The sequence below is a fragment of the Microcaecilia unicolor genome, chromosome 3 (assembly GCF_901765095.1).
Source record: "Microcaecilia unicolor chromosome 3, aMicUni1.1, whole genome shotgun sequence".
Taxonomy (NCBI): Eukaryota; Metazoa; Chordata; class Amphibia; order Gymnophiona; family Siphonopidae; genus Microcaecilia; species Microcaecilia unicolor.
Window position 1 is genome coordinate 231,790,026 of NC_044033.1, and position 24,651 is coordinate 231,814,676.

General features: G+C 47.0%; 1 protein-coding gene across 1 annotated transcript in view; it reads right to left on the minus strand.

Moving 5' to 3' along the window:
* Positions 1 to 7,119: 7,119 nt before the first annotated feature.
* The window catches only part of LOC115464433 (zinc finger protein 84-like), a 52,077-nt gene continuing 34,545 nt past the window's right edge, over positions 7,120 to 24,651 (minus strand). Inside the window, exon 8 of the mRNA XM_030194815.1 lies at positions 7,120 to 9,368. Coding sequence (XP_030050675.1) covers positions 7,417 to 9,368 — 1,952 coding nt within the window. The 3' untranslated portion in view covers positions 7,120 to 7,416. The remainder of the gene's footprint in view (positions 9,369 to 24,651) is intronic.

The window sequence follows — 24,651 nt, forward strand, 5'->3', positions numbered from 1 at the left end:
TATTTACTGTATATTTTAGCATAAGGAGTGAATTGTTTAATTAGTAGAAATTTGGTGTTTCAGAATATTTGTTTCAGTTGAAAATACAGAAACCAGAAAGGATTGATAACCCAGTATTATTTAGTGATTAAATTTTAACTGCCAGACCCTTGCCCATTCTTCTAACACTTGGCGATCCCTTCTCATGGTTTCTACTCCTTCCAGGGTATCCACTCTATTGGCTATCTTCCTGTCATCCGCAAAAAAGGCAAACCTTTCCTTCTAACCCTTCAGCAATATCTCTCACAAATATATTAAACAGAATTGGCCCCAGCACCGACCCCTGAGGCACTCCACTACTCACCTTCCTTTACTCTGAGCGGATTCCTTTTACCTCCACCCTATGTCACCTGTCGATCAACTAGTTTCCTATTCAGGTCACTACTTTGGGTTCTAAGTTCAACTTCAGCCCTCTCAGCTTATTCACATCTAGCACATGTACTTCATCCAGTTCTTTGGTCACCCAGTCAAACAAGTCAATAAGATTTGTTTTGCAGGATTTTCCTTTGGTAAAGCCATGTTACCTTAGATCCTGTAAACCGTTGACATTTAGACAGTTAGCCATCCTTTCTTTCAGCAGCTACTCCATTATTTTTCCTACCACCGTTGTGAAACTTACCGACCTGTAGTTTCCCACTTCTTCCCTGTCTCCGCTTTTATAAAGAGGGACCACATCCGCTCACCTCCAATTCCGAGGAACTTCTTCCGTCTCTAAAGATCTATTAAATAAATCTTTAAGAGGTCCTGCCAGGACTTCTCTGAGCTCCCTAGGTATCCTGGGATGTACCCCATCTGGCCCCATAGCTTTATCCACCTTCAGATTCCCAAGCTGTTTATAAACACTTTCCTCCATGAATGGTGCAATATCCACTCCATTCCCAGATATTCCCTCGGCAGTTGACTGCAGTCCTTCTCTAGGATTTTCTTCCATGAACACTGAAGAGAAGTAATTGATTAGTATGTTCACTTTATCCTCTTCACTCTCCACACAGCCATTCTCAGTATCTTTCAGTCTTGCAATTTCCATTCCTATCTTTACTCCTTTCCCCAGTATATATGAAAAAGGGTTTGTCACCTCTCAACATCTTTAGCCATTTTTTCTTCCACCTGCACTTTCACTGGTCATATTTCCCTCTTTTGAGTTTAATCTGATAATCTTTTCCGTGATCTTGAATAACTTTGCTGACAAGAGGACCTTACGAAACTGGGAGACTGAGTGTCTAAATGGCAGATGATGTTTAATGTGAGCAAGTGCAAAGTGATGCATGTGCTAAAGAAGAACCCGAATTATAGCTATGTCATGTAAGGTTTTATGTTAGGAGTCACCGACCAAAAAAGGGATCTAGGTGTCGTCGTTGATGATACGTGGAAACCTTCTGCTCAGTGTGCTGCTGCGGCTAAGAAAGCAAATAGAATGTTAGGTATTATTAGGCAAGGAATGGAAAACAAAAATGAGGACGTTATAATGCCTTTGCATCGCTCCATGGTGCGACCGCACCTCGAATATTGTGTTCAATTCTGGTCTCTGCATCTCAAAAAATATATAGTGGAATTAGAAAAGGTGCAGAGAAGGGCGATGAAAATGATAAAGGGGATGGGACAACTTCCCTAAGAGGAAAGGCTAAAGTGGCTAGGGCTCTTCAGCTTGGAGAAAAGATGATTGAGGGGAGATATGATAGAGGTCTATAAAATAATGAGTGGAGTGGAACGGGTAGACGTGAAGCACCTGTTTACGCTTTCCAACATACTAGGACTAGGGGGCATGCGATGAAGCTACAAAGTAGTAAATTTAAAACGAATCTGAGAACATTTTTCTTCACTCAACATTTAATTAAACTCTAGAATTCATTGCCAGAGAATGTGGTAAAGGCGGTTAGCTTAGCAGAGTTTTAAAAAGGTTTGGATGGCTTCCTAAAGGAAAAGTCCATAGACCATTATTAAATTGGACTTGGGGAAAATCCACTATTTCTGGGATAAGCAGCATAAAATGTTTTGTACTTTTTTGGGATCTTGCCAGGTATTTGAGACCGGATTGGCCACTGTTGGAAACAGGATGCTGGGCTTGATGGACCGTTGGTCTGTCCCAGTGTGGCAATATTTATGTACTTCTCATTGTGTTCTTCTGTATTTCTTGAACAAAGCCTCTTTTGCTCTTATTTTTTCAGCCACTTGATTAGAGAACCACATAGAGGGGCATAATCGAACGGTGCCGGCCAAATCGATGGCTGGCCATCTTCGGGGCCGGCTCTGTGAGGGGGCGGAGCCAAGCATATTTTCGAAATACACTTGGCGCCGGCCAAATCGCTCACCGGGTTTAGAACAGGATCGCTGGGTTTACATCAGATGGCCGGCTTTGTTTTCCAGCCATAATGGAAACCGGGCCCGGCCATCTCAAACCTGGCAAAATGCAAGGCATTTGGTCATGGGAGGAGCCAGCATTTGTAGTACACTGGCCCCCCTCACATGCCAAGACATCAACCGGGCACCCTAGGGGGCACTTAAAAAATTAAAAAACAAAAACAAAAACAAAAATAGCTTCCAGGTGCATAGCACCCTTACCTTAGGTGCTGAGCCCCCCCCAAATCCCTCCCAAAACCCACTCTGCACAACCCTACACCATTACCATAGCCCTAAGGGGTGAAGGGGGCACCTACATGTGGCTACAGTGGGTTTTGGGGGGGGGTTGGAGGGCTCAAAATTAACCACCACAAGTGTAACAAGTAGGGGGGGGATGGGCCTGGGCCCACCTGCCTGAAGTGCACTGCACCCACTAAAAACTGCTCCAGGGGACCTGCATACTGCTGTCAAGGAGCTGGGTATGACATGTCAGGCTGGCAAAAAAAGTTTAGTTTTAGTTTTTTTGGGGGTGGGAGAGGGTTGGTGATCACTGGGGGAGTAAGGGGAGGTGATCCCTGCTTCCCTCTGGTGGTCATCTGGTCAGTTAGGATACTTTTTTCAGATTTGGTCTTAAAAATAAATGGACCAAGTCCGGCCGGTGAAATGCTCATTTGAGCCGGCCATTTTTTCTCATTATAAGGTGAAGCCAGCCATCCCGTAACCACACCCTGCCCTACCTTCACTACCCTACCAACACGCCCCCTTGAAAGTTGGCCGGCACTGCGACGAAAAAGCAGTTGGGGCCGGCCAAAATCGGCTTTCGATAATACTGATTTGGCCGTGATCAGGAGATCGCCGGTGATCTCCCGATTTGTGTTGGAAGATCAACGGCGATCCCTTTCAAAAATGAGCTGGATAGGCTTCCTGTTTCTCTTGTTTTTGTTTACTTTCCTTGCATAAAGATCAGTTGCCATACTTATAGCAGCTTTCAGCTTGGAATATTGATTTTCCACTTATTTCTACCCATGTCAGCAGTTCCTTCTTCAGGTATTGCCCCATTTTACCAAAATCAGTACATTTGAAATCCAGTACTTTCAGTTTTGTGTGTCCGCACTCTGCCTTTGCCCTTATATCAAACCATACTGTGTGATGATCAGTGGCGTAGCAAGGGCGGGGGGGTGAGGGAGGTCCGCCCCGGGTGTCAGCGGGTGGGGGGGGGGGGGGTGCTCCGTCGTCTCCTGCCACCACCCTGCCTTTTTTTTTTTTAAATCCATGCAGCGAAGCAGGCAGCGCCTCGCGTCTGCCCTTTGTGTGCTGTGAAGAAAATCGCGTCGCTGGCGTCGGGCCTTCCCTCGCTTTGTCCCGCCCTCGAGGAAATAGGAAGTTACCTCAGAAGAGGGCGGGACACAGCGAGGGAAGGCCCGACACCAGCGACGCGATTTTCTTCTTCACAGCACATGCAGGCCAGACGCAAGGCGCTGCCTGCGTCGCTGCATGGGTTAAAAAAAAAAAGCAGGGTGGTGGCAGGAGGGCTCTGTTGGCTCTAAACGGAGGGGGGACAGGATGGGACTGGCTCGGGGGGGGGGAACCTCAGAGGGGAGAAGGGGATTGGGGAGGGTGGGGGAGCTTAGATGGGTGCTCAGAGGGGAGAAGGGGTCTGAAGCTGGAACTGGGGTCTGACAAGAGGGTAGGAGGGAAAATGGGTCCATGCCTGGGGCAGGTGGGAGAATGGGTCTGGGGCTGAAAAAGGGGGATGCAAGGCATGTGGTGGATGAAGGGGGCTGAAAAGAGGGGGGCAGAGAGAGAGGGGACAGACCCTGGATGGAAGGGGGGCGCGTGAGGGAGGGCAGTCCCTGGATGGATGGGAGAGGGAGGGCAGACAGATTGAAGGGACAGAGAGAAAGGGCATATGGTGGGTGGAAGGGGGAGAGAGAAAGAGGGCAGACTGGGGCAAATGGTGGATGGAAGGGGCAGAGATAGAGGGCAGATGTGGATGGAAGGGAGACAGACAGGGCAGATGTTGATAGAAGGAGGAGGGACAGATGGTAGACTGGGGCAGATGGTGGATGGAAGGGGCAGAAATAGAGGGCAGATGTGGATGGAATGGAGAGAAAAGGGCAGACAGTGGCTGGAAGGGACATTAGAGAGGGCAGACACTGGATGGCAGAGAGAGAGAGCGAAGACAGATGCTGGATGGAAGGAAGACAGTGAAAAGAAGATGAGGAAAGCAGAAACCAGAGACAACAAACTGTAAATAAAATATATATATTTATTTTTTTGCTTTAGGATATAGTATTGTAGCTGTGTTAATAAATGTTTATAAATAGAACATGTAAATAAGGTAATCTTTTTATTGGACTAATTTTAATACATTTTGACTTAACTTTCAGAGAACAAAACCCCCTTCCTCAGGTTAGGATAGGATACTGTAACAGTACTATACTGTATTGACCTGAGGAAGGAGATTTTGGCCTCTGGAAGCTAAATGTATTAGTCCAATAAAATGGTATTATTTTATTTTCTGTATTTGTTTTATTTCTATTTGTTAATTTGTAAAGTGGTGATTGGTATTAGTTTTTTCAAATTTACATCTGCTGTCTTTATATTTTGCACAGTACTAGGGGGGACATTTTCTGTTTCTGTGGTGTTGCATTGTATGCAGAGTCTGGCATCGGGGGTTCAGTTTAATTTTTGTCTAAATAGAAAGTTCATGATTACTTATTCTATAGTGGATTAGGGTGTATCTGTGTTTGTGAAAAAGACATGGCTTTCAGTTGGCATTGACTGTGCAGGATTGACGATCTGTACTAATCTGTCTGTTTTCATTTTACAATAGGTGAATTGATGTTCTAGTGCTCACTGTAGTGTTTAAGATGCTTTCCTTTTCCTTGTGTGACTCGTACAAATTACTGCTTATGGTATGGTAGAATTGCTCGATAGGTCCTGAGTGTTTTGTATTCTCGGTATGCCTAGTACTGGATTTGGGGGGGGGGGGGGGGGGGTGTTAAAAAATGACCGGCCCCGGATGTCATCTACCCTAGCTACGCCACTGGTGATGATCAATATTACAAAGGTGGGCACCCACCTGGATAATGGAAACACTTCCTTAATTTGTTAGCACTAGACCCAGCATCGACTCTTCTCTAGTGCGTTCTGTCACAATTTGTCTGAGCAAGGCACTTTGACAGGCATCCACGATCTCCCTACTTCTTTCTGATTCTGCCGACCGAACATTCCAATGCAGATTAGGCAAGTTGAAATCTCCCAGCAAGCACCTCCCCTTTCATACCAAGCTGTGGATACAAGTTCCATCTTCTCTTCCCAGGACAATCCATAAAGCTTCTTCCTTTCCTCAGGTTCCCCACATTTCAGCCACTCTGGTATTGTTTCTTACATACAGCGCCACTCCCCCACCTCCTTAGCCCTCCCTATCCTTCCTAAAAAGATTATAGCCCAGTTTGTTCACCTCCCATTCATGTGAATCACTGATCCATGTCTCTGTAATAACAACAGTATCCAAGATTTCCTCAAACATCGGGGCTTGCACGTCTTGAACCTTTTTACTTAGACTACGAGCTTTGTGCCCATTGATTTCCATTTGCTAAGTGAGTTTGGGTGGTTTTCTATATTCAGATTACCTTTCCCTCTGCCATCATGTTTATTCAGGGGGTGACTTTCTGAATTCCCTTGTTTCCTTTTGTCACCCCCACCCTCTAGTTTAAATGTATAGAAATTATACCTTCTGAATTTTTCCCAATGATTCTTTTTCCTGTCACAGAAAGATATAGCCCATCCTGCCTCTTCCTCTGTGTGGGGGCCCTTCTAAAAAATCATCTCCATTTTCACTACCATTGGAGGGACGATCCAGATCTGAAATATCCAGACATACCTGTTTATTCATATCTTGACTATCTCCAGGTGTCTCCATTGTTAGCGCATACTAATTTTTAGCACATGGTAAAAAGTTAGTGTGCCTTCAGTGCAGCTTAGTAAACAGGGTCCTTAAATTTTCCTTAAGTCGCTCATGTTCTTCTTAAAATTTAGCTGATGTCAAACTCTCTTTTCAATTCTTGATCTAACTCTTCTTTCTCAACTTCTGATTTACTTTTTTTTTTTATTATCAGCAGCATATGGTCTAGGAAGCATTTATTTAAAATGTTATTTCACCTATATAATTTCTCATCATCTCAAAATATTTCTGAAGCTTTATATACTCTAATCCCATGTGGAATGTGCTATACTTTGCAATACTCCACCAATGGTAGTCACAAGAATTGTGAAGAAATATTTAAAAAGTAATAAATATGATTAAAGCAATAATGGAATAAAGAATGTCACAGGTTTCTTAAGAGCCTATGATTGAAAAATGAGAAGGAAGAATTAAGTGAAGTGCAGAATGCTTCCTGAAAAGTATACATTCAGTACATACTAAGGCTCTTTTTCCTCTGTCTCCTGGGGGGTGGGGGGGTTGAACATTGTTCACCACTATCTGATATTTCCCGTGTGAGCCATTTTAAGTAGTTGCAGGTTTCTTTTATCACATTCCAAACTTTTTAATGGTTTCTATCTTGTATAAATCATTTCATGCCATTACAGCTTCCCTGATTGAAACATCACATTCTGACCATTTAAATGGTATCTCCCCATTTGAGAAAAACAAACAGTTGCGAGCAGTCATACAACAGCCACACAGTAAAGTGTGCAATAAAATTGTTTAAATTGATTTTTATTAAAATATCATGGGACACCATGTGACTCATACCATGCAAGTTGTTTTTCTAATTGAAAAATCACATTTAAACAGTTTATGTCTCAACATTTATCATAATCAGAACTATTAAATACTTTCTCTCATGTATGACTCATTTGCATTTGGAAACAGTCTTTTTCAAAGTATTTAGATTGTTTTTCTTTCATGAGTCACTATATGCCATTGCAGCTGACCTTCACTTCTGAAACATCATGTTTAGAACATTTAACTGATTTACTGTATGAGTCATTTCATGTCATTGCATCTCAGCCATGCTTTTGAAACATTTATCACATTATGAACAGTGAAATGGTTTCTCTATGATTCCTTTCATGCTGTTTTAGCTGAACCTTACTTCTGAAATATTTATCACATTCTGAACACTTAAATGGTTTCTCTCCTGTATGAGTTCTTATGTGCTGGTGCAGGTAGTGCTTGCTTTTAAAACATTTTTCACATTCTAAACAGTTAAACGGTTTTTCTGTTGTATGACTCTTTTTATGCTGTTTCAGCTCGCCCTTGCTTTTGAAGCATTTCTCACATTCTAAACAGTTAAATGGTTTCTCTCCTGTATGTTTTCTTTCATGCAATTTCAGCTCACCCTTGCTTCTGAAACATTTATCACATTCTAAACAGTTAAATGGTTTCTCTCCTGTATGAATCCTTTTATGCACATTCAACTCTCCATTACTTCTGAAACATTTCTCACATTCTGAACAGTTAAATGGTTTCTCCCCTGTATGAGTGCTTTTGTGCCGTTTCAGGTGGGTTTTGTTACTAAAACATTTATCACATTCTGAACAGTTAAAAGGTTTTTCTCCTTTATGTGTCCATTTGTGCCGTTTCTGCTTGGACTTGCTTGTGAAACATTTATCACATGCAGAACAGTTAAATGGTTTCTCTCCTGTATGAGTCCTTTCATGCACCAACAGCTCACCCTTAGTTAAGAAACATTTTTCACATTCTGAACACTTAACTGGTTTTTCTCCTGTATGAATGGTTTTGTGCCGTTTCAGATTGGCCTTAGTTCTAAAATATTTATCACATTCTGAACAGTTATATGGTTTCTCTTCTGTATGAGTCTTTTTGTGCCGTTTCAAATCAGTGTTTCTTGTAAACCATCTATCACATTCTGAACAGTTAAATGGTTTTTCTCCTGTATGAATCCTTTCATGTACCTTTAGTTCACCTTTAGTTCTGAAACATTTCTCACACTCTGAGCAGTTAAATGGTTTCTCCCCTGTATGAATCCTTTCGTGGCGTTTTAGATGGGACTTGTTTCTAAAACATTTGACACACTCTGGACAACTAAACAGTTTCTCTCTTGTATGAGTCTTGTCATGCTGTTTGAGTTGGCTCCTGCTTCTAAAACATTTCTCACATTCTGGACAGTTGAATGGTTTCTCTCCAAGATGAGTCCATTCATGTCGTTTCTGCGCAGCCTTGCTTGTAAAACATTTATCACATTCTAAACAGTTAAATGGTTTCTCTCCCATATGAGCCCATTCGTGTCGTTTCAGGTGGGTCTTGTTTCTAAAACATTTCTCACATTCTGGACAGTTGAATGTTTTCTCTCCCAGACAAGTCCATTCGTGCCATTTCTGCGCAGCTTTGCTTGTAAAACATTTATTGTGTTCTGAACAGTTAAATGGTTTTTCTCCTATGTGAATCCTTTCGTGCATTTTCAGTTCACCCTTACTTCCGCAACATTTCTCACATAATGGTTTAAATGGTTCGTTTCTTATGTGAGACATCTCATGCAACTGCAGATAAATGTTTGAAATGCAAAGCTTATCACAGTCAAAACATTTAAATGGTTTATATTCTGTCTGAGCCATTTTATGCAGTCCTAGGTTCCTTTTCTCACTGAAACATTTATCACATTCAGAACTTTTACATGGTTTTTCACAGTCTCTACCATATCCAGATGGGTTAGTTTTGTATATACCTTGACAGTCATGAAACTCAGTCCTAAGCCTGCTTATGTGGTGCTCAATAAAATCTGAGTCAGTGGTAAAGCTGTACCTAGTATCCGCACTTTTAAAATATCTCTCACCTTTGAGTCTTCCAGGTTGTACAAGTTTTGGGCAATAGCTGCAATTTCTCTTTTTTCTGTTTAATCTTTCTCCTTTCTGGGCTATTGCCTTTACACTGTCTCTTGAGGGGTCTTTGTGTTTCCATTTCTCTTTCTGCTGCTCATTGCATATTCCCATTCTCTCACTATTATTCCTAAATCCATCATCTGTTAGATAAAAAAAAATAAGAGTATGATCATTAATTTTACAGCTATGGAAAATGACACAAGGCAAGTAGCCACAAGGGGCAGAAACAAGTAGAGGGGTAGCCTGCTGGTTAGTGAACTGGGCTTTGATCCTGGTGACCTAGGTTCAATTCCCACTGCAGCCCCTTGTGACCTTGGGCAAGTCGTTTAACCTTCCATTGCCCCAGGTACAAAAAAACCTTAAATTATGAGCCCTCTAGGGAAAAAGAAAGTAACCGCATCTAATGTGTACAAGCACTGCGTATGTCTATTAGCCCTACAGAAATAATTAGTAATAGTAGTAGGGTACGCTCTTGCTCCCAGAAAATCCACTGAAGCACCTGAGATAGACTCGGGGGGGGGGGGGGGGGAGAAGGAAAGGAGGAATCTTTGTCAGGAGGGTGGTACAGAGGTTCAAATGACTTAAAAAATGTGGAGATCACGTGATGCCATGAGAGGATAAGGATGTGAGCCCTTCGCTCTAATTTTGGAAATAACAATCATAAATCCTCGCTGAATGTATTTGAATTTAATATACCCCGGAACACATGAATAGATATATTTCTGCACTTCAAGGAAAAATGGCAAGCAAAGGACAACGGTAGGCGAAGGAAAAGCAAAAACTAGCCAACTCCAATATGGAAGAGCTCCCCCCGCCGGCGCTATGTTTACAGAACCTCAACTGGAACAGAAGCAGCGGGGAAGGAGCTGGAACCTAAATTCGGCCAAATACTGGAGCAAATATCCAGTATGGAGACACTTTGGGCGAATACCACACGCAGGGCAGGAGAATTGGAAACAAGAGTGTCGACATTGGAGCACCAGGCCCCACATACCTCCGTACTTATTGTGACCCTTGAAAAATGCATTAAAGAACATGCGGACAAGTTGGAGGACCTTGAAAACCGGTCCCGTCGAGGATCCCTGAAACAGTAGGGGATAGAGTGCTCGCCTCCGAACTAGAAAAATGAACCTCAATGGAATTTGGACTGAAGACAGCCTGGGGCTATTGTGTTTCGAGAGAGTCCACTGAATTGAGAGACAAGATGGAAAATGAAGGCCCTGAGTAGTGCTCATAAAAGTCCATAATTACGTGCACAAAGAAGAGAGAGATTCTCCAGGGATATCGGCAAAAGACAGATACCTTCCAATTTATGAGAGAACCCATAAAAATATTTCAAGACTATTTGGTTCTGCTGCAAGAGAGGCGCAGGCGATTCACACCACTATGCTCTATACTACTACTACTACTATTTGACATTTATAGAGCGCTACTAGGGTTACGCAGCGCTGTACAATAAACAAAGAATGACAGTCCCTGCTCAAAGGAGCTTACAATCTAGAGGACAAGACGGACAAGGAGAGCAGACAAGCAATAATTGGAGTAGACAATCAATAGTTGGAACAGTCTAGGTTACTAGATACAATGTTAGGTTCCGAAAGCGACATTGAAGAGGTGGGTTTTGAGTAGAGATTTGAAGATGGACAGTGAGGGTGCTTGGCTATACTACACAAGAAACACTACCGCTTCATGCTGGCTTATCTAGCGACGTAAAAAATTCATGTAAATGGCCACTGGCCATCGTTTGAAACTCTCGCAGTGGTTCAGGAGTTTGTAACCAGCACAGAGATCGTAGAAAACAGTAAATGATTTGAAAGGCCACATGACTGTAAATAATGAATCCTGAACTTGACTATTCCTGGGCGAAAGAAGGAAAGTAACCTAAGTTTGAAGCTGCCTAAGGCAACCCCACAGTGATATACTGCACTCCAGAAGGATGGGAAAAGCAAGGAATGGGCAAGTTCTCTGCACACCAGGTCAAGGGGGGAAACCCCATCTACAATGTAAGGCCAAGGAAAGGCTTCAATCTGGATATCACACTATGTAAGAGTGAAAACTATGAAGGAGATTAAACAACTTATGACTTGGTGACAAAGATCAAAGTCCTACTTGTAGTATTCACAGAGATTGAAAAGCAAGTTGTAATCTGATAATCGACATTAACTTAAATGATATTTGTTGTGTGTCGCTTGGGCGGGGCCTGTGGACTCAGTAAGTACTTCAGATTTCTCTGGAACTGTTTCCATGTTAAACTTTCTGTTCAATTCACTCTGCTGCTCCCCAGTATCTCTCCACACTCGTCCTTCCCTACACCCCTTCCCGTGCACTCCGCTCCATGGATAAATCCTTCTTATCTGTTCCCTTCTCCACTACTGCCAACTCCAGACTTCGCGCCTTCTGTCTCGCTGCACCCTACGCCTGGAATAAACTTCCAGAGCCCCTACGTCTTGCCCCATCCTTTGCCACCTTTAAATCTAGACTGAAAGCCCACCTCTTTAACATTGCTTTTGACTCGTAACCACTTGTAACCACTCGCCTCCACCTACCCTCCTCTCTTCCTTCCCGTTCACATTAATTGATTTGATTTGCTTACTTTATTTATTTTTTGTCTATTAGATTGTAAGCTCTTTGAGCAGGGACTGTCTTTCTTCTATGTTTGTGCAGCGCTGCGTATGCCTTGTAGCGCTATAGAAATGCTAAATAGTAGTAGTAGTAGTAGTAGTACTGTGTAATACTATAAGTTTTGGAGACCAATGGGGGTGGGATATTATAGTCTTGCATACCCTGCTTCAGAACCGCCCACCAATAGAAAAGAAGAAAAAAAAAAAGACAAATGTGAATAACCTTAAGTGTTTATTACACTATCTAGTGGGTATGTCTTCCATAACAACCATGAATGAGGAAGACATGCTCTTAAGAAATATTGCAAGCTACCTTATTTTTCGAACTATAAGACGCACTTTTTTCCCCCAAAATTTGGGAGGAAAATGGGGGGGTGCGTTTTATAGTCCGAAGGTAGATTTGGCTGGCCGCCCTCCGAGTTCGGGATCGCCCTCCCCCCGGCCCTGTCACCACTTCTCCCTACTCACGTCACGCGATCTTCCCTGGTGGTCTAGTGACGTCGGGGCAGGAAAGAGCCCCCTCTTTCCTGCCCAGCGCGCTGCTCTCCATTCTCCTGTATGCAGCCTGACGGTCTCTGCGAGATTCAAAATGGCCGCTGAGAATTGAAGTCTCGGCAGCCATTTTGAATCTCGCTGAGACCGTCAGGCTGCATACAGGAGGATGGAGAGCAGCGCGCTGGGCAGGAAAGAGGGGGCTCTTTCCTGCCCCGACGTCACTAGACCACCAGGGAAGATCGCGTGACGTGAGTAGGGAGAAAAGGTGACAGGGCCGGGGGGAGGGCGATCCCGAACTCGGAGGGAGGGATTCGGACAAGACGCACCGGAGCACCTAGAGGAGGGAAAAAGGAAAATGTTTTTTTTCCTATTTCCCTCCTCTAAAACCTAGGTGCGTCTTATGGTCCGGTGCGTCTTATAGTCCGAAAAATACGGTAGTTGTCACAATGGTGACTATTTTCCTTGGCTGTGCTCACCTTGCCCTCTGGTGGCCAGAACCGGTGGCTGCCATAGACTGTCTTACTGTCTCCCTACACATTGACTTTCATTCCAGTCCAGTCCAGATATTCTAGCCCTCCAGTCCAGTCCAGATATTCTAGCCCTCCAGACTTGGTTGGAAGTTTGGCAGCTAGCCTCACCCTTAGCTGCCCTGAGATTCCTGCAGTGAGCCTCAGCTGCTGATTGCCTTTATTAGGCACCTGGCCCTTTCAGCAGGGCCTTTGCATTGCCAAGGGTCTCGAGGTAACCGGTGTGCAGTTGCACTCTTGCCTTGTTCTGTTCTTATTTCTTGGTGCCTGTGTGTACTTTAGCCTTGTCCTGTTCTGTGTTTAGATCTTGGTGCCTGTGTGTACTTTAGCCTTTGTGTTCTCTGTTTGTTTGTCTGCTAGGTTATGCTTTCAGTCTAGCTTTATTGCTTGTATGTATGTCTTTCTTAGTGGCTGCTTGGCAGCTTTCAGTCATTGCCCTAGTTCTTGTCTGTGTAGCCTAGCTTTGTGTCCTGTCTAGTCTGTCTTGTTTGGTTCCCTGTTCACCTTGGGCTTCTGCCCTACCCTGGTCATTCAAGCTTGTCTTAAAAGTCCTTTACCCTGTATAGTATCCGTTCTTCCTCTGTTTGTGGCTGGTTGTCTTCAGCTTCAGTTCCCCTCCTGCTTGTGTCTGCCCTGCTTGCTTTCAGTTTCCTTCCAACCACGCCTGTTTGGAATTCCTGATTCCTATCCTGAACCCTGTTTTGGCCAAGCTTGTTTAAGAATCTTTTCTAGTGCGAGTTTCTTGGTGTTCCAGCCTGCTTGCTCCAATACCAGCTTTTCTCTAAGTCCTGCCGGCTGCCTGCACCCAGGGGCTCAACCCCTGGGGAACCGCAGTCAAGTGTAGGTGAAGCCTAGTTCCAGTCCAGTGTGTTCCGGCTTGCTTATCTGCGTCTGCAGTCCCTGCTTTGCTGGTGTGCTAGCCCAGTGCTGGTTGTGGGGGGGGAGGGGGTTTGCCTGCCACTCCTCGGCAGTGGTCCAAGGGCTCACGAATCCAGGTTTAGCCTTGAGAGTCCTGACATTAGTGTGCAGTAATCCCCCAAAATAAGGTACCTATTCATTTCAGCATCCTAGAAAGATTAAGTACATTTACCGTCAGGGTACCCGGTCAAATGAGCCCCATCAAAACAGCTCCGTCAAAATACCCAGAGACAATATAACCCCGACAAAATAACTTGTTCCAAAAAAGCCTTTGACAATTAAGTTCCCGACAAAATCGCCATGTGTCAAAAATGCCCACCAACATAATGGCTCCAGTCAAAATAGGAATATCGTACTTTAAGTGGAGGGTGGCCTCCGGTTACACACCGCGAGGTGCCCTAGTGGTCCAGTGGTTGTTTCAGGGAGGAAAGATTCCTATGCTTCTGCTCGTTGTCTGGCATTTTTTAAAATGTGGCTGCTCAGAGTTCCAGTGGAAGTCTCGCGACACTGCTATTGAAGTCTTGCGATACTGTTACTGAAGTTTCACGAGGCCAGCTGTGGAAGTTTCAGCAGTCTAGTTAAAAAAGCAGAGACGAGAGGATGGTCACCGCGGTTCTGGGCAGGAAGTAGTGGGAATCTTTGTTGTCCTGAAGAACCGATTACACCAGCAGGCTACCTTGAGCTATGGTCAGGCAGGGCTCTCAGGACGGAGAAATGGTAAGTGATTTTTTTTTATATTTCTATATCGTCGGTTTGTGGAGCATACAGGTGTATATAGAGTAGTTAGAATGATGGAATTACTTTTAATAGTACAGTAGTAATGTGTTAGAAATTGTAATCAGTAAGTTAGTTGGAGGGGCTCATTATAGGGGAACCTTAGGATGTGTTATATTAATGTTGAGATGTTTTTGTGTTCTGGTAAAGGTACACTAAAGTAGTCAATATGTTATCAGAATCAGGTGTGCAATATTCAGAGTATCTAGTTTTCAATTAATTGTGTCATTTTTATGCTATATTAGATCTGAATTAAGTTGAAAGATTGGTGCATCTGAAGTATTGTTAGATGGAATGTGGGAATATTTCTTTTTGAATTGCACTAAATGAAAACTTAGATATAATAGGCATCTCTGAGATCTAGTGGAAGGAGGATAACCAGTGGAACACTGTCCTACTGGAGTACAAATTATATCATAGTGATAGGGTGGATCAAATTGGTGGAGGAGTAGCGTTGTTTGTTAAGGAGAGCCTTGAATCAAATAGATTGAAAATTCTGCAGGAAACAAAACACATCTTGGAATTCCTATGGATTAAAATTCCATGTGTAAAGGGGAAAAGGATAGTGATAGGAATGTACTATTGTCAGCCTGGCCAGGATGAACAGACAGATGTAGACATGTTAAAGGAAATTAGGGAAGCAAACAAACTGGGCAACACAATAATAATGGGTGATTTCAATTATCCTGCTATTGACTGGGTAAATGTAACATTGGGGCATGCTAGGTAAGTAAAATTCCCTGATGAAATCAAGGACTGCTTTATAGAGCAGCTGGTACAGGAGCCGACGAGAGAAGGAAAAATTCTAGACCTGGTTCTTAGTGGAGTGCATGATCTGGTGTGGAAGGTAATGGTGCTGGTGGGGCGGCTTGATAACAGTGATCATAATATGATCAAATTTGATATTAGCTTAGAAGTAAGTATACACAGGAAATCCAATACATTAGTGTTTAACTTTCAAAAAGGAGACTATGATAAAATGAGAAGTACGGTGAGAAAAAATAAAAAACTTAGAGGAGTGGCTTCAAGGGTCAAAAATTTACATCAGGCATGGATGCTGTTAAAAAACACCATCCTGGAAGCCCAGGCCACATATATTCCGGAAGGAAGACCAAACGACAGCTGGCATGGTTAAAAAGTGAGGTGAAGAAGCTTTTAGAGCTAAAAGAAAATCCTTCAGAAAATGGAAGGAGGAACCAACTGAAAATAATAAGAAACAGCATAAGGAATGTCTAGTCAAATGCAAAATACTGATAAGGAAGGCAAAGAGGTACTTTGAAAAAAAGACGGAGTTGGAAGCAAAAACACAGTAAAAAAATTTTTTAAGGTATATTAAAAGCAGGAAGCCGGCAAAAGAATCGGTTGGACCGCTAGATGACCGAGGAGTAAAAGGGGCAATCAGGAAGACAAAGCCGTAGCGGAGAGATTAAATGAATTCTTTGCTGCAGTCTTCACAGAGGAAGATCTGGGAGAAATATCGGTGCCAGTAATGGTATTCAAAGCTGACAAGTCGGAGAAACTGAATGAAATCTCTATAGACCTAGAGGATGTAATGGGGCAATTTGACAAACTGAAGAGTAGCAAATCTCCTGGACTGGATGTTATTCATCCCACAGTACTGATAGAACTGAAAAATAAAGATGCAGAACTATTGTTAGTAATATGTAATTTATCCTTAAAATCAAGCGTGGTACCGGAAGATTGGAGGGTGGCCAATGTAACGCTGATTTTTTAAAAAGGTTCCAGGGGAGATCCGGGAAATTATAGACCGGCGAGTCTGACGTCAGTGCCGGACAAAATGGTAGAGACTATTATAAAGAACAAAATTACAGAGCATATTCAAAAGCATGGATTAATGAGACAAAGCCAACATGGATTTAGTGAAGGGAAATCTTGCCTCACCAATGAGCACGTTATAATGCCTTTGTATCACTGCGACCATACCTCGAATATTGTGTTCAATTCTGGTCGCCGCATCTCAAAAAATATATAGTGGAATTAGAAAAGGTGCAGAGAAGGGCGGCGAAAATGATAAAAGGGGATGGGATGACTTCCCTATGAGGAAAGGCTAAAGAGACTAGGGCTCTTCAGCATGGAGAAAAGATGGCTATGATAGGAGGTCTATAAAATAATGAATGGAGTGGAATGGGTAGACGTGAAGCGTCTGTTTACGCTTTCCAAAAATACTAGGACTAGGGGCATGCAATGAAGCTACAAAGTAGTAAATTTAAAACAAATCCGAGAAAGTTTTTCTTCACTCAACGTGTAATTAAACTCTAGAATTCGTTGCCAGAGAATGTGGTAAAGGCAGTTAGCTTAGCAGAGTTTAAAAAAGGTTTGGACGGCTTCCTAAAGAAAAAGCCCATAGACCATTATTAAATTGGACTTGGGGAAAATAAGTACATAAGTAGTGCCATACTGGGAAAGACCAAAGGTCCATCTAGCCCAGCATCCTGTCACCGACAGTGGCCAATCCAGGTCAAGGGCACCTGGCACGCTCCCCAAACGTAAAAACATTCCAGACAAGTTATACCTAAAAATGCGGAATTTTTCCAAGTCCATTTAATAGCGGTCTATGGACTTGTCCTTTAGGAATCTATCTAACCCCTTTTTAAACTCCGTCAAGCTAACCGCCCGTACCACGTTCTCCGGCAACGAATTCCAGAGTCTAATTACACGTTGGGTGAAGAAAAATTTTCTCCGATTCGTTTTAAATTTACCACACTGTAGCTTCAACTCATGCCCTCTAGTCCTAGTATTTTTGGATAGCGTGAACAGTCACTTCACATCCACCCGATCCATTCCACTCATTATTTTATACACTTCTATCATATCTCCCCTCAGCCGTCCACTATTTCTGGGATAAGCAGCATAAAATGTTTTATACTTTTTTTGGATCTTGCCAGGTATTTGTGACCTGGATTGGCCACTGTTGGAAACAGGATGCTGGGCTTGATGGACATTTGGTCTGCCCTAGTACGGCAATACTTATGTATCAGAAAAAAGTACTTGTTTTTTTTATTATTAATTTTTTAGAGAAAGTTATCCCATAACTATAGAAGGGTTTTTTTTTACTCAGATGTTTTGTGCATTAGTAGTTAAATGTGGTAATACTGTTTAGTTTAGATCATTATTAGCTGTCAAGTACATAAATATTGCCATACTGGGAAAGAACAAAGGTCCATCAAGCCCAGCATCCTGTTTCCAACAGTGGCCAATCCAGGTCACAAATACCTGGCAAGATCCCAAGTTTATATAATGTTAATTATGTTGAGTAAATACATTTTTTTTGTTTGAGGCTGTTTGCTGTGTGGAAGAGTGCATCATGTATTACATATTAAGGGCCTTTGGTCTTAGTAAAAAAAAACAAAAAAAAAACGTTATAGTATTTGTGGGGGAGGGGGGGTTGAGGGGGAGTGTGTTGTAGTCTGTATTATTTAGTGTTTATGTATTGTATCTTATGCAGTCAAGTTTATATAATGTTAATTATATATTAGAAAAATCTACTTTTCTTTATTAAATTTTTACAGAAAGTTATGAAATAAGTATGGAAGGGTTTGGGTCACAGTTTTTAAATTGTTTTATGTTAGAGGATTTACATTTCTTAAAGGTTTGAGTTGTCAATTACATTTTTTGTATATAGCTGTCCCGTTCCGGGCCCTTACCGGGAAGCCCCCAGCGGGGGGCGAAGACCGACGGAGGCCGCGGGACCCAGAGCGGCGAAGACCAGCCGCCAACGGGGCCGGCGCTGCAGCGGGTCGCTCCGAGACCGGCGATCCGCTGGAGCAAGCGCCGGTCTCGGAGGAGGGGAGGCGCCGGCCAAGGTGGCGGCGCCGGCGTCTCCCTCGCTGGAGCAGACCAGAGCGCCAGCCCCGCCTCCTCGCGCCAGATTGGCGCTCGAACAAAGAGACCCCGCCCGCCGGGCCAGCTGGCCAATCCCGGCCTCCCTTGCCTGGCTAGGCCGGAGGGATTGGTTCCAGCTGATCCCAGGGGCCGGCGGGCGGGGGATTTAAACGACGAAACGGAAGGGGACCAATGCTTCCGTTTCGTTCGTCAGAAGCCGACACCGTGGATCCCGGAGTGTTGCCACTTCCAGAGACTGTGTTCCTTCAGTGTGCATCTTCAGCTAGCCGTCCTGCTAGCCTTCCTTCAGTGTGAATCGTCTGCTAGCCGTCCTGCTAGCCTTCCTTCAGTGGTGTATCTTCAGCTAGCCGTCCTGCTAGCCTTCCTCCAGTGTGAATCGTCTGCTAGCCGTCCTGCTAGCCTTCCTTCAGTGGTGTATCTTCAGCTAGCCGTCCTGCTAGCCTTCCTTCAGTGTGAATCGTCTGCTAGCCGTCCTGCTAGCCTTCCTTCAGTGTGAACCGTCCTGCTAGCCTTCCTTCAGTGGTGTATCGTCTGCTAGCCGTCCTGCTAGCCTTCCTTCAGTGGTGTATTGTCTGCTAGCCGTCCTGCTAGCCACCGCCAGAGACTGTGTTGCCACCGCCAGAGACTGTGTTCCGTTTCAGCTAGCTGCCCTGCTAGCCTTTCCTTCAGTGTTGTGCCTTCAGCTAGCCGTCCTGCTAGCCCTCTTTTCAGAGACTGCGACTTTTGTTAGCCGTCCGGCTAGCCCTCTCCCATAGTCGGTGCTACGGGCTGGCCGCCCTTGCCAGCTATCCTCCAGTGACTGTTCCCTCTCGGAGAGCTAGCCGCCTCTGCTAGTCCTCCCTTATGGACTGCGTCTGATTACCATCCAGGTCAGCCCTCACCCCGCGGCTCCGGCAGTCCTGCTGGCCGCCTGCAGCTGAGGGCTCAACCCTCGGTGAACGGTGGTCGCCGCGGGTGAAGATTCGGGGTGCTCGGCTGTCCTCTGGGGCCTTGCGGGGCCTTAGGGAACTTGAGAGCTCACCAACAGAGACAGTACAGGACAGGAAACGGAAGCCATGAGCTCGCCAACGCAACCTGATCTACGGGACCTGGCCAAGGTACTCCAGCAGCAGCAGGAGCAGCTTAACGCCCTGTCTGGGGCGCTTCAGAACGTATGCTCGCAACTTTCCACGCTTCAGGTACAGAACCAGGCCGCTGCGGTCCAGGGGGCCGCAGCGGCTCCCCGTGTGGGAGGGTTCCGCATGGGACCTCGGTTCCCTGAACCAGCTCGATATGATGGGACCCCCGGAGGCTGTCGGGGGTTCCTCAACCAGTGTAACCTGGCCTTCCGGATGCAACCGGAGGCATTTGCTTCGGACCAAAGTAAGGTGGGCTACATTATGGGCCTCTGCGAAGGGAAGGCCCAGGCCTGGGTGGCCCCCCTAAACGAACAGCAAGACCCCATCTTGGATAATTATAGTGAATTTCAGCGCCGGTTCCGGATGGTGTTCGACCTTCCTGGGAGACCCTCCTCCGTGGCGTCGGAACTGCTGCGGATTCATCAGGGAGAAGGGACGGTGGCCGATTACGCCATCCGGTTTCGGACCTTAGCCACGGAGCTGCGTTGGAATCCGGAGTCCTTGATGGCCATCTTTATGGAAGGCTTACAAGAACGGATCAAGGACGAATTGGCTGGACGGGAGGTCCCAGGACAATTGGATGCCCTCATCTCGCTCTGTATCCGAGTAGACACCCGGTTCCAGGAGCGAGCCAGAGCCCGGGCGGAGCGGCAGAAGTGGGCGCGAGGGACGTCCCGGATGGGCAAAGGGCCATCCCCTCGCCAGGGGAACCGGGACTCCACGGAGCCCGGGGAAGAGCCGATGGTGATGGGTCGTCAACGGCTGGCTCCCTCCGACAGACAGAAACGCCTGTCGAACGGACTGTGCCTCTATTGTGGTGAGGCTGGTCATTTCATCCGGACTTGTCCCGTCCGGCCGGGAAATGCTCCCCCCAAGGCACCCTGAGGGGAGGGTTCTTGGGGCACTCCGCTCCCCTACCGGACTCCTTGATAACCCTGCCAGTAATGTTACGGTGGCAAGAGGCCACGATCCAGACCCGGGCCCTGGTGGACTCGGGGTCCGGGGGCAACTTTATCGGACTCGAACTGCTGCAGCAAATGGGCTGGCCTACGCTCCCGCGGCGGCCGGCGCTGCGCATAACCTCCATCCAGGGAACTACCCTTCCCCAGCCGGTCACGGAGATCACCCCCGTGTTGGGATTACAGGTGGGGGAGGATCACCGGGAGGAGGTCCAATTCCTAGTGCTACCCCGGACCATCCACCCGGTGGTCCTGGGGCTGCCGTGGCTACGGTGCCACAACCCTATTATCGACTGGCCTGGGGGAAGGATTCACGCTTGGGGTAGTCCCTGTCAGCAGACCTGTTGTAAGGGCCGGGCTGGCAGCTGCCCTGCCTTAAATACGCTGCCCGGTGAGGGACGGGTAGAGCTGGGCTCGCTGCCTATGGATTATAGAGACTTCGCAGATGTGTTTAATCCTAAGGAAGCGGAGGTGCTACCGCCTCATCGGTCTTTCGACTGTGCCATTAATTTGAAGACGGATACCATGCCACCGCGGGGCCGACTGTATACCCTGTCCCGAGGGGAGTCCAAGGTAATGCAAGAATACATCCGGGAGAACCTGCGGAGAGGGTTCATCCGGCCCTCCACGTCCCCAGCGGGGGCGGGATTCTTTTTTGTCACCAAGAAGGATGGATCCTTGAGGCCCTGTATTGACTATCGAGGGTTAAATGCCATCACAGTGAAGGATCGCTTTCCTCTACCGCTCATTCCCGAGCTCTTTGACAGGCTACAAGGAGCACAGATGTTTACTAAATTGGATTTGCGGGGGGCCTACAATTTAGTCCGAATCCGGTCAGGGGACGAATGGAAGACGGCTTTCAACACTCATGAGGGACATTTCGAGTACCGAGTGATGCCGTTCGGCCTATGTAATGCCCCTGCGGTGTTTCAGCGACTTATCAACTATGTGCTTGAGGATTTGCTGAACTCCACGGTGATCGTATACCTGGATGATATCCTGGTCTATTCCAAAGACCCTGCTGAGCATACGGGCCATGTCCGCGCAGTGCTGCACCGGTTACGACAAGCCCGTCTATTCGCTAAACTCAGTAAGTGCGCCTTCCATCAGCGATCACTCCCCTTTTTAGGACATATTCTGTTACCCGGGGGCCTACAGATGGAGCCGGACAAACTCCGGGCGATTCGAGAGTGGCCACAACCGCTGGGACTGAAGGCACTGCAACGTTTCCTGGGGTTCGCGAATTATTATCGCCAGTTTATCCCTCAGTATTCCCAACTGACAGCGCCGCTGACGGCGCTCACCCAAAAGAACGCGAAGGTCCGGAATTGGCCGCCAGAGGCGCAAGCGGCCTTTCGTCAGGTAAAGGAGGCGTTCAATTCAGCGTCCATCCTGTTGGCTCCAGATCCCGAGAAACCATTTATTGTAGAAGTGGACGCGTCCGCCTTGGGGGCCGGGGCAGTCATCTCGCAAGTCAACCCCGAAGGCCGGCGTCAACCTTGCTCATTCTTCTCGCGTAAGTTCTCCCCGGCAGAACGGAATTATACGGTAGGGGATAGAGAACTCTTGGCCTTGAAATTAGCCCTGCAGGAGTGGAGGCACCTACTGGAGGGAGCGGAGCACCGATTTACGGTGATCACTGATCACAAGAATCTCCTGTATCTTCAAGAGGCTCAGCGGTTAAATCCCCGACAGGCCCGATGGTCGTTATTCTTTGCCCGGTTTCACTTTCAGTTAGTGTTTCGGGCGGCTGCTCAGAATACCCCGGCGGACTCGCTCTCCCGAGCATTTGAAGTTCCTGAGGAACCCAAGGAGATCCACCCTATGTTAAACCCAGCCTGTCTCAGTGCAGCTACAGGGGAGGTCGCGCTGACTACGGAGTTAGTGCCAGCCGCCGACCGAGGAAGAATAATGCAATGGGGGCACTCATCTAGATGGGCCGGGCATTTCGGATATCAGAAGACCCTCCGGTTCATTGCAAGACAGTATCACTGGCCGCATATGAGGCGGGATATTCTCCAATTTGTTACTTCATGCCCTGTGTGTGCACGGACTAAGCCACTGGTTGGGCCCCCCGTGGGGGACCTGCAACCACTGCCTGTACCGACCGCTCCCTGGACGGAGTTATCCATGGATTTCATCACCGACCTCCCCCGCTCCCGGGGCCACACCGTGATTTGGGTTGTGGTAGACCGTTTCTCTAAAATGGCTCATTTTGTTCCATTACCGAGCCTTCCATCGGCGGCCTCTCTAGCACAGTCCTTCATTCAACACATTTTTCGGTTACATGGGCTGCCCAGTCGGATCGTCAGTGACCGAGGACCCCAATTCACCTCACGCTTCTGGAGAGCCTTGTGCACGGCCTTGGGGGTAGAGACTCACTTTTCATCCGCCTACCACCCCCAAACCAACGGCATGGTCGAGAGGATTAACCAAACATTGAAAGGATTCTTGCGGGCATTTGTCAACAAACGTCAAGATAACTGGGCCTCTCTGCTTCCATGGGCTGAGGTTGCATATAACCAAAGTGACCATTCATCCTCAGGACATTCTCCGTTCTTCTTAGTATACGGACGACATCCTCGGCTTCCAGGACCGTTCCCGTCTCCGGCGTTAAACCCCGTGGGGAACCAAACCATTGCGGATCTGCAGAAGGTCTGGGAGATGGCTCGGGAACAACTCCAGAAAACAGCTGCCAAAGATAAGGTCTTTGCCGATCGCCACCGGCGATCCGCCCCAGTGCTCCAGCCGGGGCAGAAGGTATGGTTAAGCACAAAGTACCTGAGACTCCGGGTGCCCTCCCGGAGGCTGGGACCTCGGTACATTGGACCTTTTGCTATCCAAGAACGAATTGGAACAGTAACGTACCGCTTGCGGTTACCGAGGACCCTACGAGTGCACAACGCCTTCCACATCTCCTTACTGAAGAGATTTTGTGGGTCCAGATGGCACCCTCGTCAATCCAGCGATGAAGCTCTCGAGGTTACTCCGGATCCGGAGTATGAAGTAGAGGAGGTGCTAGATTCAAAGAAGCGGCGGGGAAGGCTGTATTACTTGTTATCCTGGAAATATTTTGGTCCCGAAGACAACTCCTGGGAGCCCGCTGCGAATGTACATGCTCCAGAATTGGTCAAAGCCTTCCACGCCCGATATCCTTCCAGACCCGGGCCCAGAGAAAAGGGGGCATCCGGGGAGGATACTGTCCCGTTCCGGGCCCTTACCGGGAAGCCCCCAGCGGGGGGCGAAGACCGACGGAGGCCGCGGGACCCAGAGCGGCGAAGACCAGCCGCCGACGGGGCCGGCGCTGCAGCGGGTCGCTCCGAGACCGGCGATCCGCTGGAGCAAGCGCCGGTCTCGGAGGAGGGGAGGCGCCGGCCAAGGTGGCGGCGCCGGCGCCGGCGTCTCCCTCGCTGGAGCAGACCAGAGCGCCAGCCCCGCCTCCTCGTGCCAGATTGGCGCTCGAACAAAGAGACCCCGCCCGCCGGGCCAGCTGGCCAATCCCGGCCTCCCTTGCCTGGCTAGGCCGGAGGGATTGGTTCCAGCTGATCCCAGGGGCCGGCGGGCGGGGGATTTAAACGACGAAACGGAAGGGGACCAATGCTTCCGTTTCGTTCGTCAGAAGCCGACACCGTGGATCCCGGAGTGTTGCCACTTCCAGAGACTGTGTTCCTTCAGTGTGCATCTTCAGCTAGCCGTCCTGCTAGCCTTCCTTCAGTGTGCATCTTCAGCTAGCCGTCCTGCTAGCCTTCCTCCAGTGTGAATCGTCTGCTAGCCGTCCTGCTAGCCTTCCTTCAGTGGTGTATCTTCAGCTAGCCGTCCTGCTAGCCTTCCTCCAGTGTGAATCGTCTGCTAGCCGTCCTGCTAGCCTTCCTTCAGTGGTGTATCTTCAGCTAGCCGTCCTGCTAGCCTTCCTTCAGTGTGAATCGTCTGCTAGCCGTCCTGCTAGCCTTCCTTCAGTGTGAACCGTCCTGCTAGCCTTCCTTCAGTGTGAACCGTCCTGCTAGCCTTCCTTCAGTGGTGTATCGTCTGCTAGCCGTCCTGCTAGCCTTCCTTCAGTGGTGTATTGTCTGCTAGCCGTCCTGCTAGCCACCGCCAGAGACTGTGTTCCGTTTCAGCTAGCTGCCCTGCTAGCCTTTCCTTCAGTGTT